Raw genomic sequence first — 18,300 nt, forward strand, 5'->3', positions numbered from 1 at the left:
AAAATCATAGAGATACGGGAGATATTCTTAACAAATTCTATTTACCTCAAACACTTCTAAATAAATGATGAGCGAGCAACAGGGGAAACGTTCAATTCCTAATGGATTGGTTTTTTTCAGCTGCGGCTCGCGCGATTCCCGCCGCGATTTCAATTAATCTCTCCCATCGGAGAGTATCGATACGCGGCCTCGCGTCGCGCGCTCGTTCTCGCTTCTCTGTCTCGTTCCCTCTTGTGAACGCAAACTTTCGCGAGGTGCCAAAGTTTCGGATAAGCTGGCACGTTTGTCAAACGGGAAAGTGCGAAATTGTGCGTCGCCCTGTAAACCCGGTCGGGTCGCTTCCCGCGACGCGAAATTAGCGAGAGTGAAAAGTAAGGACACCCCTCCGGTACCGCGCTCGCTAATGCCCTGAAGGGTGCGCATTCCTTCGCGCCGGGGGTGGTTAAGATAAATTACATAACAATATAAGTAGGCGTTGCGAAAGAAAGAACGAGTCCGCCGTAAGGACGAAAGAAGAATAAAGCAACGAATACAAACACTGCCTCTCGCGGAATTCACTTGTTCCGAGGAGACAGCAATTTGTTTGTTTGAACGCTCATCCTCCAATGAGAGTCACGGAGTGTTTTCGTCACCTATAAACATACGCCCGTGAAATCATATCGATACTAAAATATTCAGATCCCATCGTAATAATTTCTGTTTATTCTCCCATTTAGAAGCCGACATTTTTCTGTACTTTAAATCATTTTTGAATTAATAGGTACATATTCAAAATATACACGTTTTTGAGAAAATTTGAGAAAAACGGAATGCTGTCTAAGTTTTAAATACTCAAAACTGATGTTGCACCTACTACAATCAAAAATCAAAATAATATATCAGATAACGATATATTGATTAGAAATAATAATATATCAAATGTCCTAGTGAAACTGTTTATTATTATTACTATTAATCTCAAATTTTTTCATTATAATTTTCAAACCTAATTCTTAATTTTAATTTATGTTTCAAATTATAATTAAATTTTAATATTATAATAAAAGCATTTCAGATTAATCATAAGTTTTTATGTAAGTATTCGGATAAGCACATGCCCCGATCAATGGGACGTTTACTTCATGCAACCTTATTTCTTCTTATATAGTTTCTTCTTCAATGAAAAAATCGTTATCCCTCGACAACGAAATATCCGAAAAATACAAAATACTAAATCTTTAGGAAACGAAGGTGTGCGGTTACATCGCAAATTCGATTTCACGAAAAAGGTTCGACGTTGGATAGGGAGAAAACTATTTGTTCCGGTGACATTGTTTCCGCTAATAATGCGTAACATGCGGTCGAGGAAGAAAATAAAGCGCCAACAATGCAGGACGGGCGAGCCGGTGGTCCCTTTCGAGAAGTGTGCGAGGGGTCGGCGATTCATCCCTTCATTATTCGAGAATTAGTAACCCCGTTTCAATCTCCCTCTCCTCTCCGAGCTGCTACCTCCGCCACCGTCTCCCTGCCATCTACTCCCTTTCTTGCTCGCGCTCTGACCCCTTTATCTCGACGTTCGTGACTGCCTTTTCCGTCGTTGCATTGTTCGAAACGACGTTAATGGCGGTAAACGTTAAACCGATTTCAACGGCGGCGGCCACGCGCTTTCGTATATTTCGAGTGTCTCCCTGTATATCAGCCCCCTCCCGCTACAATTGCTGCACCGTCTTCACCGCGATGAGAAGAAAATAGATGCCTGTTTTTAGACGACGGCTTATTTTGCGTTAGCGGCTTATTCAATGCGACTTGCTGAGAAACGAAGCTAAAATAATCCAAATAACGGCGAGGTTCTATTCTTACCAAGATTTATGATTTCAACCGCCCTGAAAACGTTTTGACATGGGATATTAACTTATTGCAAATATAGTTTTTAAAGCTGAAAATGTGTATTTGACGGAGAAAAAGGGGACATATATAGTACAAATGAATATGCAAAGGATACTAATTTTGTTTTTCAACGAACAGATGATCAATACTTTAGCAAACATGTTTCAATGTTAAGGATTTTCGTAATAAATCTCACGTACTCTGCAAAATGACTCTAAAGTAATTAAAAAAATAAAACGCATTATCTGCCATCATGGTTTCAAGTGTTGTCCTAGAATTAAAGCGCTTATTAAATTTCCTCGAGTAACACGTGCAAACAACGCGTCGGTATTATCCGCTTTCAGAGAACCTTGTCGCATAGAATATTCCAACATAGTTTGTTCGACGCGCGACTACTCAGGAGGAAGCTGTCGATCATGATGGAATCGAAAAAAAAAACGCGAAAAAAATTGTTTTCTTTGAAAGAAGATTAACGAAATCTCCGTGGACTTGTGTCGTCGAATTTAACGCAGGAAATAACGCAGACACAACGGAGTAAAGTAGCCCGAGGAAAACCGTCGCGACGTAAGGCAGATGTCAAAAGTAGAAAATTTGTATTAACCCGATTTGTCCGATATTTTCCCAATACTTTTTAATCACGTCCACGCGGCAGAGACAGCCGGGTGACATTTACAAAATGCGATTCGAAGTCTATCTGTAAAGCGCATCTTGTTATTTGTCTTGTAATATATTCATGACTTTCTCGTCGCTGCCGGTAAATTTACAAGGTTGAAACATTATTCCCAACGAAAACTGTCGCTTTTTGTTACAAAACTTTCACCGTGTCCTTCCTCGTGAAATATAGACCGCCGCGAAATTGACCAATAAAACTTATTCTTAATTTTATCTCCATTTCAACCAATGTAAATTAACTTTAATTTCGGTTACTCACTCTTTACCTTGTCCTAATTCTTAGAACTGAAAAAAGGATAACAAGCAAGGTAATCTGCATTGATACAAGCGGGCATTAATGTATCGCAGAAATTACAATTTTTATTGAAATGGTAATCGGTTTCTTTTATTCAATTTCGCGCGTTTATTATATAAACATTATATTGAACTCTGTTAAGAATTGCACTAATAGATATCAGTAACGTGAATTTCGCGACACACTTATTAAATTCTCAACAAAAAATTTCAAGGCAAAGTTTGATCAATAAGAGTCAGCACATGGTGTTTATGTGCATATAATAATTTATTAACAATTAAACACGTTGGTAAACGGCGTTCATCCGACGCTAACAGACAGTAAATTTACATTAATACGCAAACGTTTCGAGTCCTCTTCGGTTCGCTTTCTCTTCATTTGTAGATCCGCATCACACTTATTAGATACAATGACTCTTATTGGTCAAACTTCGCCTTGAAATTTTTTATTGAGAATTTCTATACAGAGTCTTTAGATTTGCCAATTGTTTAATATTTATTAAAGTTCTTATTACGTTCACTCGCCTCGATTCACGCTTTCCGTTAAAGAGTGAAACAAAGTCGTAGACTGAAAGGTTGGAAGGTGAGAAATAGGTTTCCTGGTTTGATCTCCTGAAATCCCAATAAACTTCCTTGCCAGCTGTATCTACCTACCGCCTACTATCGCGCTCAACGTGTACACGTCTGTCCGCTATATCCCGTAACCTACATCGCGCTCATTGGCGCCGATCGATATCGCCCGCTATCGGCCCGCTCATTGTCGGTCGCGAATGCCAATTACCCGAACCGCAAGGCGATCGCCTAGATCAATGTTGTCGCGTAACGCAGCACCGCGTGCATCTGCGGATCATTTATTTAAATTTGAGCAAGCCAGTCACCGCGCGCGCAGCTACGAGCATCCAACGCGCGCGTGTGAGCGCGCGAATACACATACACGAGAAACCCACACGCATGCAGCACCGGAGAGAAAGGCCGACACCTCGGCGCCAAACTCACCCTCCTGAGACTCCACAGACTCACCTCCATCCCCGTCGCGCCCCGCGCTTGCCTCCCCGAGCTTCAAACCAACCCTCCCTCCCCCGTCCCGCGCGCGTGGAGGCATCCCAATCGCAGCCCCCGTTTCGCAAACCCACACCACCCTCCGTACTACTCCCCGGTATATCCTCCGACCTCTCCTCCCTCTCTCGCCCTCGCCCTCTGCCTTCTCTCTGTCCTCTCTAACCGTGGCAGCTCTCTCCTATACCACTCGTCTCGACCCGACCGTTCCCTATCCCCGCGCGCCACCCCGTCCGCCAACCTACAACTCCTACGTACCAGAGCGACCCTCGAGCTATCTCCAAAATCATCCCTTACATTCTAGAGCTCGGCGCACTATCCTCCTCATCCTCCTTTCCTCCTTCCCTCCGCTTCCTCTTCCTCCTCCTCTTCTTTCTCCTCCTCCTCCTCCTCCGTGGAGGATAGAGCCGCCGGAGTCGGACGTCGAGAGAACACGAAGAGGACTGCCGTCGCCGCTGCTGTTGCTACGAGGGTACGCGGGGATAGTAGTTCGGAACGAGGGTAGACGTTCCAGGATATAGGTAGGTTTCGTCGGATACAACGAGAAAATAAGAGATCTTCCCGCACGACTCGCGATACGAATTGCAATAGCCGACAGTACCGTTGACGAGCTACCACCCCCGAGTCTTCAGCCCATTTTCATCTTTCGCGCTTCTGCCCGCTTTGTCGACCGCGTGACGCTTTCGCTGAATTTCAGGTATCGCGCGAGCTTATTCTGTGAATATTCAATGCGTACGTTGCAATTGTATTTTCAAAATAATATAAAAGTAAGGAATTTCTAATTATTACATCTATTGCATATGTTGCTGAATTTTGTGCAATTTAATCAAAGTACTATATATTTTTGCAACGCAAGATACTAATATAAAATAAATTATTCTGCCTCTCGCGTTCTTTGTGAAAAACTTTTTGAGAATAATAAGTATAAAATATTCTTATACATATATTAAGTGTCTCGAAATTCGTGAATTGAAATACCGTAATAAGAAAGTTCTCGAAAAATAAAATAGTTATTTGTAGATCTTTTTTCATGCGGTAATTATTAAGATGTGAGAGCTTAAAGCTGATCTATCAAAGATAATGTTTAAACGGTTGCCTATCATGCGATCATTAATACAATCGCTTATGCGACTCACAGTCTAAATGTAGTTTGTAATTAACCAGATTTCAATTTTTATATCTCTCAAAAAATATTATTTGAAATAAACATTTATAAATATTATACATAATTTTTAAAGATTTTTCTTGCTACAATATTTTGGTTCGTAAATTTCGAAACACCCTGCATACACGTATAAATAAAAACTTTATCAAATAATATATATGTGTATGTGTGTAAAAAAATGATAATAGTTCAAATTAGCTTAATTAGTTTGAATTTCGATCAATGTTAAATTATTATACGCTAAAAACGATGAGAAAAGGTGTCATACGGAAGTTCGAGTCTAAGCTCGTAAATGGCCATATGATTCTGTTTGTTTGACGCATTTACGATCGATGTCGATAATTCTCACAATGTTCTTCGTAAATTCTCGAAAATACTGTCGCGATATTTCAGAAAGAGAAGATCAAAGATATTGATTGCAACATGCTCATTTCTCTTATCTTTCATTCCAAATACCTAATCAATAGCGAATTGTCTTTATCGTATAACTATTACGTTTTTTTTATTTTTTTTTTTTATTTTTTTATTAAGTTGCATTGTGCAATCGTCGGAGCATTAAAATGAGAAACATTTCTTGTAATTACATTATACCTTTAATAAAAAGAGTCTCCGACGTTGACAAACAATTTTCCAGAAATTAAAGAAGAGAAATTATTTTTTACTTATCGTGATCACTGAGACTACCGAGATTTATTGTTGCGTCAGAGAACATCAAAGAACTAATTCAATAATATAATGTCATCACTTACCTTCCGCTTCATCAATTTAAAATCGCTCGCAAAATTCCAACTCTCGCCACTATTCGTCCATGAAAACCTTTTTCTTTTCTCTCTGCCTCTCTTTCTCTTTTAATCGGAATCCCCATAGGACAATGGACGTCACATACGTCGCGCGAGCCAACGAGGGTGAAATGTTAAATCGCCGTTCGATCGAGTTAAGCCCCCAGTAATATCGCCACTACGGGTCATGGGGGACTGCGCGGGGGACGCACCTTAATCGGATGGTCCATCGGAAACGAGAATTATGGGAGCGCGATGAACGACGAATATATCGCGAGACAATGGCGCACTCTTCGCGACGCATCGGCGGATTGCATGTACGCGCACACCGGCCAAAGTATGGCCGATCGTTGAAATCTCCGACGTTCTTCGACGTCACTCGATCTCAATTCGAGGCAGCCGACTTTTGCGCAACTTTAATCGATTAAATCACCATGGACTGAATTAATGCGGAACCTCGTATAAAAATAATACTTGTATATCCACAATGTATCAACGTAAAATCTCTTATTCTAAAATAATCTGAAAAACATGATTTAAAAATAAATACGACGTAGGACGCATAATTTTATTTTTTTTTATTTTTTTTAATAAAAGTGCAAAGAGTTTTTTTAAACGTAAAATAATACTTCAACAAATGTGATATTTAAATACTACGATATAAGTATGAGAAATATGCGTCGCGTCCTTTTTTTTGTATTTGCTGCAAACACGATTCTTAAGCTTTGTTATAAATAAAAAGAAATTTCAGTAAATGTTTAAGCGTTTAAACTGCTCTAGGAGCGCAAGCTCAGACATTTGATAAAAGGTCGCGAGAGTGTCGCACGCAAATGCAGTTGGCATTAGAACGTGCAGCTTAATATCGTAACGTTCGTTGAAATCTCTCGTGCGATTTCCTTATTTCGCCGCCGGGCGTCCCGGTTGTCTATTTGCAGCGACGTGTCAGCTTTGTAAAGTGGCACGGGTTCCTCAATGGCCTTTGCGAAACAATCGAAGCCAAGCCGGCGAACATCTCGGCGTAACAAAGACGACGAAAGTGGTTCGAGTCTACCTCTGAGGGAACGCAGCTTACGGCCATCGAGTCTAATGGGAGTTTCTCATCGCGTCAAACTCCGCTGGCGACGTATCGAATTGTCAGATCACGACTAGCGCTCTGATATAGAGGCGGACACCGGGAGCAAAATAACCGAAAATCGATAAAGTAATAAAAGCAATTTGCAACGCGACGAGAAGGAATAACTGTAATTCGAAATATTCACAATATTTTTTTATATATATGTATGTATACGTTGGGATACATAACTGGCGCGTTTATGTGATTTTTAATAATCAAAAGACTCGAGACTAATATGAAAAGACTTAGTATGAAAAATAAATTTAACGAGAGAAAAAAAGAGGAAAATAAGTATAAAAAATTCTTTAAAATAAACGACTCGTGTTAATTTGCTCGCTGCCATGCTACATGTAAAACGTTCATCAGTAAACAGTAAATATTATTTACGATAATTAGAAAACAGTACCGAGTAAAATTGTATCAATTTTATTATTATCCGTCTTAGATTTGAATCACGCTCCGTCGCTTATAAAATTAATTTTTTGCGTAAATATGGCAAATGTACAAATGCGGCAGAGATGAGGTAAACAGGCTTCGGGGAAAGCAAAAATATACGAATGAAAACGAGAGAAACAAATGCACGAAATTTGCACGTAAAATCAAATATTTATCGCGGGCGCAAAAGGCGCGCCGCATTTACGCGCGGGAAATATAACGGCGAAGGTGGTAACGTGGAAACTCAGAGAGACGTAGAAAGAGACGTGAAAAAGGGTGAACTCGAGGGTCGGACATACACCCGCCTTCCTAGAATCCTCGTTATCCGGTCGAGCGGCAGCGGTCGTAACCGACGGTGGCCACGAAATATCCGAAGAAAAACACGTTTCCAAGTCCGAATCGATAGCAACAATGCCGTGGCGAAGAGAGCGCGAGAGAGGCTTGGCTCTTCCGTGGAAGCGGGGCTTTAGGGTACGACGGAGGGTTGCTTGAGGGTGCGCAGAAAGGAAAGAGATAGAGGGAAACAGAGAGAGAGAGAAGAGAGAGAGAGAGAGAGAAAGAGGAAAAGGGAGACGGAGTCGGGGGAGCGAGCACGTGAGGGAAGCAGAGGGTGAAAAGCAGAGCAGGGTGGCTGAGGGAGAGCAGGAGGTGGAAACGAGGTGGAGGCGGCAGCCTTATTGGAACTGGGGGTAGGGGGTTGAGTTTTCCTGAGGGCTGAGGGCTGAGAGGGAAAGAGTGAGACAACGTACGAGAGGCAGAAAGAGAGAAAGCGAAAGGAGAGGAGAGAAAGAGGAAACGAAGGAGATAGCTAGCTAGGGGGAACGCGTAGAAGTTGATGGAACGAGGTCGCTACAACGTTGGCAACAGCCGGATGAGTAAAGACTGCATTACCTATGGTGCCTCCTCTCCGAGAAACGATCTCCTCGCTCCACGGTGAGAGAGAGAGAGAGAGAGAGAGAGAGAGAGAGAGACAGAGAGAAAGCAGGTGAGTCGTCGACGCTGCCTTCCCTCTCCTTTGTTAAAGGCAACACGATCATTTCGTCCTCTTTGTTCGCGATATTAAAGTGCGTCAGACGCCGAAGCGACTGCTTCTATCTACTACCAGGGCAGAAGGTGGAAGAGGAAGGGGGAGAAGGGTGAGGTGTCAATTGCGTTCGTTGTGCGCGCGTGGAGTGCAAGATCGACCCGTTCCTCTTCGATCTATTGTACATATTCATCGATCGATCAGAGCTTTACGGACATTTCGAAATCCCGATTGCATATAAATAAAATTCATACTTACCTCACATAATTTGCATTAAGATGAAACGTACATAGTTGAGCGATCTACTCCTTCTTTACAGCCCACATGTAATATATTCATAATCCTGCACGGAATATCCCGTGATATTATATATGCAACGTCACGTTACAACAAGATGCAAACCTGCTAGAAATGAACAATCGTCAATTTTTACAGATTTTTTTTGCTAGAATATATATTCAATCAACTTGAATGATAAAACACTAATTATAAGGCAATACAGAAATAGAGAAGTAAGAGGGGGAATTTGAAAATTATAAAATATAAAACAGAGGGAGATAGAAAAAGATGCACTTTTTTTGGATACGATGTGAGTTACGTATGCAGTATTCTCGAGTATTTCAATTTCATATATTTTCCCATCTGTTCCGCGCGCACAATTTAAATATAATAATATTAATACAGTAATACAATACTCATGTGATAATAATTAATAATAATTATAATAAAATAACGATAAGAGAGAGCGATAAGAGCAATGACGGTAAAAATAGTAGTCATTCATGATCATTATAATAATAATAATAACGCAAAATGTAATCCGTAATAAAAGAACGATCGCTGCCAGTAATAATACAATCGCGCGGTCTTGCTTGATATAGACTATACGCACTATGATACAACGATTATGTACAAAATAATGTATATATATATACATATATATATGTATATGTATATATAATATAATATGTCCAATGCGACGACACTCTCAAGGATTCTTAACCCTTGTCTACTTTCACGACAATTATCGAACTTCTAGTACAAACATCTTGTTTTTTCTGCAAGCACACCTTAAGGCCTATTTTACCGGTGTACCTCGCCGTTTTCTTCACCGGCTAACAACGCGCTATATATCGTACACGAAAGACGAGCTACTTCGAGTAATATCATACATGGGGGAGAAGGAGCTAGGCTACGTACACACAATCAGACACGAAACGGATTTCGCCGCCCGAGGACCGTCGCCGTGGTCTCGATGCGAGAAACAATCGATTTCTAACTGCAACCGATTCGTCTTACCTGCGGTTTGCTCTACGAAGACGACAGTCGCGCTCAAAGCGAGAGCTCGAAGTGACGTTGCCTTTGGTATATAGTCGGTATTGGATCCGCAACGATGGCTAAGTGAACAAGTTATTTCACGAAACGGGGGTATGTCTCCTGTCACTTTAGTCACGTGCAAGGAATTTTCACGAAACCAAGAGAAACCAGTCGTTTATCTCTAGTTTTCCAAAAGTAAATCTCAATTAAATTAGTATCGTATCGATACCCATTTTAAAAGAACGAACACATGAATCTGAAATGTCATTTAATGAAATTTCATGTTTCTATTTTAAAAACAAAGTGTAAAAAGCATGAAGATTTTAAAAATAAAACAAGGTAAAAAAAGTTACGCTAATATAACGATAATGCTCAGCTTTAAGATGGATATAAAATGGATTTTCAATTTTTTTTATTTGAAATAACGTGTTCCATCAGGCAGTTCCGACGCAGTATCGCCAAAAAGTCGCCGCGTTGATAATGGCAATAAAATGATAATTAGTACAACGTAAGAGAGAAATTTGCGGGCTACGGATAACACCGGATCTCAACCGGTTCAGCGAAACGCGACAAGACGAGATGGGACGAGACGAGTCGCGCGCTCGGACTCGCCTCGAATACCCTCCCATTGTGTGTAATTATACGCGATAACATTATTACGATTACAAGGTAGAACGAGATACCGGCTAGATGCAACCGGCCCTTTTCTCGTCAATGAGATGTTACCTGATCGCGCATCAACCGACATTAATTCAGACCGTCTGAGATTGCGAGGGCATTATACCGTTTAAATAGACAAAAAAAAAGAAAATAAAACGCGTTTCGTCTCTCGACGTGCATGTTACCCACGGAAAAATTTCCTCCATTTCCCTCCAACGAGTCTTAAATAAAATTCTGTTACAAGAAAATTCGTCCTCTGAAAGATTGAACAGTATCGACAGGTAATATTACATTACTTATTTATCGCCCCGAAGTTTAATTCGCGCGATCTGTTTTTATGATTTATAACACAGAAATTATTAGCGCCGAGATATTTCCGTTACGAGAAAACGAGCCGTAAAATTCAAAGAGTTCATCATTCATCTTGGAATATCAGTCGCCCATTTTGGAGCGCGTTATAATTAGTCGCGAGGAGGCGAATCGTCGCGCGTCCTAAAAGATAAAAGACAATTCGTCAGGTCGACAACGACGCCGAATGTTGTCGAATTCATCGGATGACGCCCGAAAACGAGAAATCGGATCTCCTTTTCTATCTATCTCTCTCACTCTTTTTACCTCACCCTCCCTCCCCGTCTCGCTGGCTCGTTGAATATTCAAGACCTTCGCGGTGTCGCCGCGCGGACTATCGCTCTTTTGCCCCGCCTGGAATGGATCGATTCGGAACCGAGTCCGGCGACAGCCGTCGGATCGTGATCCACTCTCCGCGTAACGGATCTCTAAATATCGGACATAGAAAGCGCCGCGCGAATCCCTGACACATCGACCCGTATTTCGACAGACCTGGGGAATTATTTCGCTCGCTTGGTCCGTCGTCTATATTAGGCGCCGACCGACGTTGGACGCGAGCAAACGTCAGGCCGGTCGGCCCGCTCGGATGAAATGTGTGACACAAGTACGACGACAATAATCGATCCCGTCCGGTTCAATATGTAATTGCGTTTATCTGTCGTTTCGCTCCTCGGCTAAAGTGCGGGGGAGAACGAGACGGTAAGTAGACGTCGCGCTGTATTCGCAATCGCGCGCGTCAAACGGATACGTATTTAGGAACGAATTAAAGATGAAGAGCGACCGCGATCGACATTTTGTACGAGGCGGAGCCTCGTGTAAACCGCGTGATCGCGACGGAAACGCAAATAGGGTGGACGAATTTTAACGCGTGTTTTTTTTTCGGTAAATACAGACTTCCGTTGTCTGATCGGCTTAATCTTTTTATCGCGAACGCGATGTCTAGAACGAATTAAAATCTCGATATATGCGAGACTTTCAGGCAGTATTGTATCGACGCGAATTCATTCTGCTCACGGAAACGCTAATCTTGTTTCTTGATAATCGTAACTCATTGCTATTTACGCACCTCCGGGAGAGGGAAAAATCACTGTGAAAATCGATTCACTCTCTTCTTCTCCTCGCACCGACGATTGATTCACGAATGATTCTCTCCCGTCTGGACTGACACCTCCGTGCCCATCATCATCGTGCCCACGAGAACATTGGGCGAAGTCGATGGTAGAACTAAAGGGCTCGGCACCGCCAACGATGGTCTCAGTCGTTCGGTGAGCGCCAGCATCACTTGACAATGCAGATGCTGGATGGTTGCCAATAAATTGAGGTTCGTGTCGATCAGGCCGGTGGCCGGCGAGAACCTCTCCCTCTCGGTGCTCTCGGTCTCCTCGACGAGCGGCGTCGCGACGGTCGAGACGGCCTTCGACTCCGTCGTTTCGGAGTGTATTCCCTCCCTCAGCGCATTCCAGGCGGCTTCCTTGTTCTTCTCCTGCAGCATCAGTCTCTGCTGATGCTTCAAGTACGAAGTGGTGATAGGTAAGCTGTAGTCGATGGGCGTGTTCTTGGGGTCCAGCCCGGGACTCCAGGGCCTCGGCAACGGCTGGCTGGGTTGCGGCGAGGGCGTCCGTCCCTCCGGCAGCATCCGTTTTCTCTTTGACGACGCCGAGCTCTTCGAGCTCGCTCGATCCGACTCCGGTGTTCTCCTCGATTCCGGCAAAGCGTCCGAACTCGCGAGATAACCACTGCTCACCGGCTCCTTCTTCAGTAGATTCGTGATACTCAGCGGATTGTACTTCTCATCTTTGTCTTTGTCGAGTTTTGAGTCCGCAGTGGCGCCAGCGCCGCTGGTCTTGTGATGCTTTTGGTGCCTGTAGTTGTGCAAGTTTTTACCCTCCGACGACGCATGTTGATTGCTGTTGCGCGACTTAAGGTTACTTTGCACCGACGAAGACGGCGTCGTCGTCGACGACGACGACGACGACGACGAGGAGGTCGCGAGAGTGACGGGATTCGAGCTCAGCGGAGTTGACGTCGACCCGAGCGTCGCTGACTGCGTAGACTGTGGCTGATTAGATAAGTTCGTCGGACTGGGCGTCCGTGGACGCCGCTGGCATTCCGTGCAACCCAGTAGAAATCGCGTTACCGCTTCTCGGGGTAGAAATGCGTACGTCTCTGTAATCTGTAACACAGAGAGGGAGAGGCGGGAGACCGCTTTCGTTAGAACGGTTCAAACTTCAACCTTAAATATACTTGAAGAAAAATCTCCGTTTGCTCTCTACCATTTAATGAGACTTTAATTCTGCATCGCGCTACTTTAACAATTTTAACTTTGCAAAAGAAAATACGAGAAAGACAGATAAAAAAAACAAACAATGATTATAAGATGTAAAATTATTTATTCATACGTTTAATAATGATAAAACAGAATCTTTCGACTATGTTTAAATACTAACTACAATTAAACTATTAGAACAATAATAATGAGACAAATCGCAATAAAAAGAAAAAAACATTCTTCTTTTTATCTATTTAATCCAATGTGTCATTGTTTCAATTATTAAGCTCTAATTACTATTTCTTTTTATTACATCAGTTTAATTGCATAATTAGTTTAATAACTGTGAGTATAGTCGAAAGGTTCTGTATTTATTATTCGTAGACGTATAAATAAATAATTTTTATTTTATATCTTAATCATTGCTCGTTTTTGACTTTTCTTTCGTATTTTCTTTTCCTTTGCTAAAGTTACGCTTGAATTTAACAGTAATTAAGTTTATTGTAAAAAAATTTTAATTTCTAATCTATTATGAATTCTCTTCGAAACGAGATAGAAATACGTTCATTATTTATGATTAATATAATTTCTATAGATGAAATAGCTCTCGGCAGAGCTTCCCTCCTGCAGAAAAATAAGATAATACGGATGGAATGAGTTGTTAATACTAAACTACGTTTCATGCGACAGAGACATCGGCGAAGGATCTATATTGAGAATGTATCGATCAGATCTTCGTTCTCCGCGCCTCTCGAACGTTGCGCGCTTGCGGTATATATTCAAGCAGAAACACCGTACGATCAGGCAATTAACCAATTTCACTCGGTCGAGACGCCGCGCCGCGCCGCACCTAAGTGCACGTTCGTGCGGCAATAATACACAACTACCATTGTCAATCGATGCGTTAATGCGCGCGCGAATGGTCCTTGCCACTTTCCGGGCGAACGTATCGCTGTCACGTGGCGGCGTTTTACGCGCGACGCCCACTGGGGAAAATTCATGAGCAGTATAACGGAACTTTGATGTCTTCTGCGAGAGGAGGTGTTCTGCCTGAGGGATGTTCCCCGCCCCTTAATAAGAAACGTTTCTCTCTAAGGAAGCCTCGAGGGAGAGGGGGAGTGGCATAACTTAATCATGAAGGATGGCAGCCTCCGTGAGAGACCTAGAAAACCGACGGAGGTTGATGTGTACGTGTGCGTACAACTGCACTAGTTCTGTAGAAAAATGTAGTAATTCGATAAGACTTATCCGAAACCTCGTAACGAATTCAGACGGAGCAAGAAAAAAAGGCGTGTCGCTTAGGTGAAAACCCGTGACAATGTATCGCATCCACTTCCAATCGACTTGTTACTCGAAAAGTTCGTCAATATTTCTATTTGAATTTGTAAAAAGTCAACGGATTGCATCAGAGTAATTGCAACACGAAAATAAATTATTGGACCACTAGAATATTTTTCGATGATGATAATAATACATCGCATTGCTGTTGTGAACAAATGACAGCTGTTTATCTGATAAATATCTAATTTTGTGTCTGGTAATACATTTGTGCTGTATAACGAAACTAAAGATTGTTGTAAATTAAGTACACAAAATCTTCATTTAACTTCTCGTGCTACATAACTGTTTTTCACGTTTCACATCTTTTACTCTTTACTCTTCTAAATCGAAATTTACGTTCAGAAAGAAAGTCGTATTAGCAATTAAAAATTTGATAGCTACAAGAACGCCTCAACTATGTATTATGAATTTATAATAAGAATAAAAACAAATTATATAAACTAAGAATATATAACCATTTGTTAGATAACTACAAAAAAATAGTAATACAAATGTAGGTGTCGAAAAAATTGAGCCTGCTGAGATCTTTCGTTCTTCTCTCCTAACATTTGGTTTGATATATGCTACACCATCACTGCTGTCATAATTATTTTGATCAAATATTTAATCGGTTTCATCATTCTATATATCTATACAAAATAATCTCAACGAAAAATATATTATTGATGATGTCAAAGTATGTTATAGTAAATAATTAATCAGTTATTACAATATTATGCTTCATTAAAAAAAAAAAAAAAAACAATTGTCTTAACTAGAAAAATGTAATTGTTATAACTTATATGTATAAAATCGTTATAACTGTGTAATGTAGTTGAGTCACTGTTTCACTATCAATTAATAATGTACATAAATTGTTGCAGTAATTATATTTTTTACGTATTTAGTACTACTGAACGTATTACTTCGTAAAACTAGTAACACGTACTTAAATTTCCGAGTTGTCAAATTCATAGTTGCCAAAACTATTTTGTTTTCTCTCAGTGCAAGAAATTTCACATTAAACCTAAATCGATATGAATGATTCCTAAATATAATTTCAGCTGCATGGCTTTCATCGAAATTCTTAGCGGAAGTTACTCGCTCAATTACAGGAAGATTGACTTCCAATTAACTTCGAAACGGCAAATTGTGCGTGGTACGCGCTGTAACGTGCCGATCGAACGACGCGCATTAAAGGTGCGAGTCATCAAAGGCGAATTGCATACACCGAATCGGTCAATTCTGTAAGCTTTGCGATGTAACAGCATCAACTCGAAATCCACCATCCCTGACGCAGCGGTAGTGGTATCGCGTTGCGCAACGCGGTACCGTGACATAACGCGGGCTCTCCACTCTGGAGCCGATGAATCCCGCCGCCTAACGCCGACTTGAACGTAAAACAGTTCCACCGTCGCGCAAACGCTCGAGTGTGTGAGTAAGCAGGCAATGCAACAAGTGTCCTGAGGTTTTGAATCACAAGCAGATCGCGGCGTGCGAGAGAGAGAGAGAGAGAGAGAGAGAGAGAAAGAGAGGAGAGAAGAGAGGATGGGAGGCCGAAGAGTGGGAGGGTGGTCGCAGGGGCCGACGATGAAGGGTAGAAAGAGACAGCGTGCTGAGGGTGCGAGATAGAAAGAGAGGGAGGAAGGGAGAGAGAGAGAGAAAGAGAGAGAACAGATATGATACCCAGGAGAGAGGTTTACGCGAATGCGCGCCGGAACATGTGAGATGACGTGTGGTATCGAGTGTTCGACGCTTGAACGCCTCGATGCCTTCCTTCGGGAACGGTAAATATCGCGTGTCGCGGGCAACCATGCAGGAATTCACCGCGTTTTGCCGATAGCGACCGAATTCGGAATTCGATCGCTTCGCGGATCGACGAATAGTCGACGTTAGTGCCGCGCCTTGTACCAAAGAGTCGGATGCTGACAATGAGTGACATTGTTTACGCGGAGATGAGATTGCGCCTCGACAATCCGAAATATCATCAACTTCCGTGTTTAATTAAAAAATCGGAGTTTAACTAGCGTACATCTGAAGTTTTAAATCAATAAAATAAAATGTTTACTTCTTTCGTATATTAAATGTATATGTTTGCAACAAAATGTTTGCAAAACTAAATACAATTTTTTTTTAAATTGCAATTTAAAATTATAGTCGCAGCTTACCGTTCTATAGGTACGCTTCTGACCAGCATGTTTCCCAGGACGTCCTTCGAGATCAACGTGAACGGCGTGAATGATGTCGAAAAAATTTTCCACAATCGCGACTTTCTTGTACACTCTTCCAGGTGGAACCGTACCTTCGGCACCATTTAACGCCTGTGAACAGAATCAAATAAAATTAGTAAAAAGTATGTTCGACTCATTATGTGCGAATAATAATTTTAATATACAACTCTCGTGAAAAAATACTATTGGACTGCCGAAAAAACTATTGAGACTCTATTAGGAATTCGAATAGTTTTTAATAGTTTTTTCGACAGTTCAATAATATTTTTCCATATAATAAGAGAATAAAATATTCTATTATTAATTCTCATCTAACGCACTATATTGAATTCTATATTTTGCTATACATGGATGTACGTCATCTGACCATTTTCAATTGCGTATATCTCGGTATGTAAAACATAAAATTTAAACATTTTTTAAAAATTGAAATGCCAGAAAGTCAAGAAAAAGATTAAATAGGTACGAAAATCGAAAGGTTGAATATATTCAAAATATTCAGAAGAGAAGCAGCGAACGATTTATGAAGCATTTTTATAAACGGGCTGGGTGTACGACACCCAGTGTGTCAGCTAAAGGTTAGTCAAGATTTTTACTCATAAATGTATTTGTATTTTTGAAGCTTTTCAAGAATTATATTCTGACGCCATCTATTGCCTAGAAAGTAACTTGGAACTTCCCTTGAAGCTTTCCCAATTGGCAAACGCGTTAGTTCACCAACACCAATTTACCGACGTCGACCTCGACTGTCTACTTTACCGACTATTAGCAAGCTCTTGCCTAAAATACCATTATCTGCTGTCGGTAAAGTAGACTTCACTTGTTACATCAATTAACAGAAAGATTTTTAATTATAATTGCAATTTTTGCAACATTAACTTTAAGATTTTAGTAAAACTGTAAAAATAACAAGATCAAATATATCGTATTATGCTAATATCATCTGCTATCTACGTTTTCCTACATTATCCATGCTAAAAAAATGGGTTTCCGTATTTTACCAAATGTGATTGTAAAGAAAAACTTTTCTCATGAATTTTATTCTTCTACCACACGTAGCATCGGTAAATATATCACGATATTGTAAAAAGTTATTTAATAATATATTTTTCTGTAAAAAAAAAACAAGTTGTATTCCCTTCGAATTAGGATTTCGTTCAGCCTGATTAAGATAAACTGATCTTGGACTTTATCTTACAATGCATCTTCCTAATCAAGCTTCGTAGTTTCTCATCTCGCATACATTAACGGAATTCCTCATCAACCGCACGAAATTTACTTGTCCCTGTCCGGGCCGGGGTTGAGAACCGCGGCGCATCCTGCGTAATCTTAATTAATCTCGTCCTAAGTACCGGCATCGCCCGCGGGCATGGTCGCGGTCAGATTGTTCCAGCGAACTTTGCGACCTCAAGAAGTTCGGCGCGCATGCGCGACATTATTGTATTTCCCTAAACACCTGTTGAAGGGTAAAGTTGAACTCGTGGAGTTTAGCGCACGGGCTTAAGTGGCTGTGGTCAAGCGGGATAACAATAGCGACGCCTATCCGAGCACACTCGCAAATCCGAGGAAAAAATCGTGCTCGCTTGAACTTAATGACTGCCCTCTTCGAATTTAAGTACGACGTTAATGAATCTAATGTGCAATTCAAACGATTTTCGATTATCGCGGAAAAACTTCCTTTAATTGCTCCAAATCCGATGAAGATACAGAATAAAAGGAGATTAATAGAAAATCAATCGGTATCGATGTT

General features: G+C 41.2%; 1 protein-coding gene and 1 long non-coding RNA gene across 4 annotated transcripts in view; one reads left to right on the forward strand and one right to left on the reverse strand.

The window, feature by feature from the left end:
- The window catches only part of LOC120359574, a 173,214-nt gene that overhangs the window by 135,373 nt on the left and 19,541 nt on the right, over nt 1–18,300 (forward strand). The gene's annotated exons all lie outside the window — the stretch shown is intronic.
- LOC105196220 overlaps nt 9,708–18,300 on the reverse strand; it is a 103,696-nt gene continuing 95,103 nt past the window's right edge. For all 3 annotated transcript variants that reach the window (XM_011162029.3, XM_039457567.1, XM_011162028.3), the window contains exons 3-4: nt 16,488–16,640; nt 9,708–12,903 (exon numbers count right to left, since the gene is read on the reverse strand). In XM_011162029.3, coding sequence (XP_011160331.1) covers nt 11,866–12,903; nt 16,488–16,640 — 1,191 coding nt within the window. In that variant the 3' untranslated portion in view covers nt 9,708–11,865. The remainder of the gene's footprint in view (nt 12,904–16,487; nt 16,641–18,300) is intronic.

Source organism: Solenopsis invicta, chromosome 14 (genome assembly GCF_016802725.1).
Source record: "Solenopsis invicta isolate M01_SB chromosome 14, UNIL_Sinv_3.0, whole genome shotgun sequence".
NCBI classification, from domain to species: Eukaryota; Metazoa; Arthropoda; class Insecta; order Hymenoptera; family Formicidae; genus Solenopsis; species Solenopsis invicta.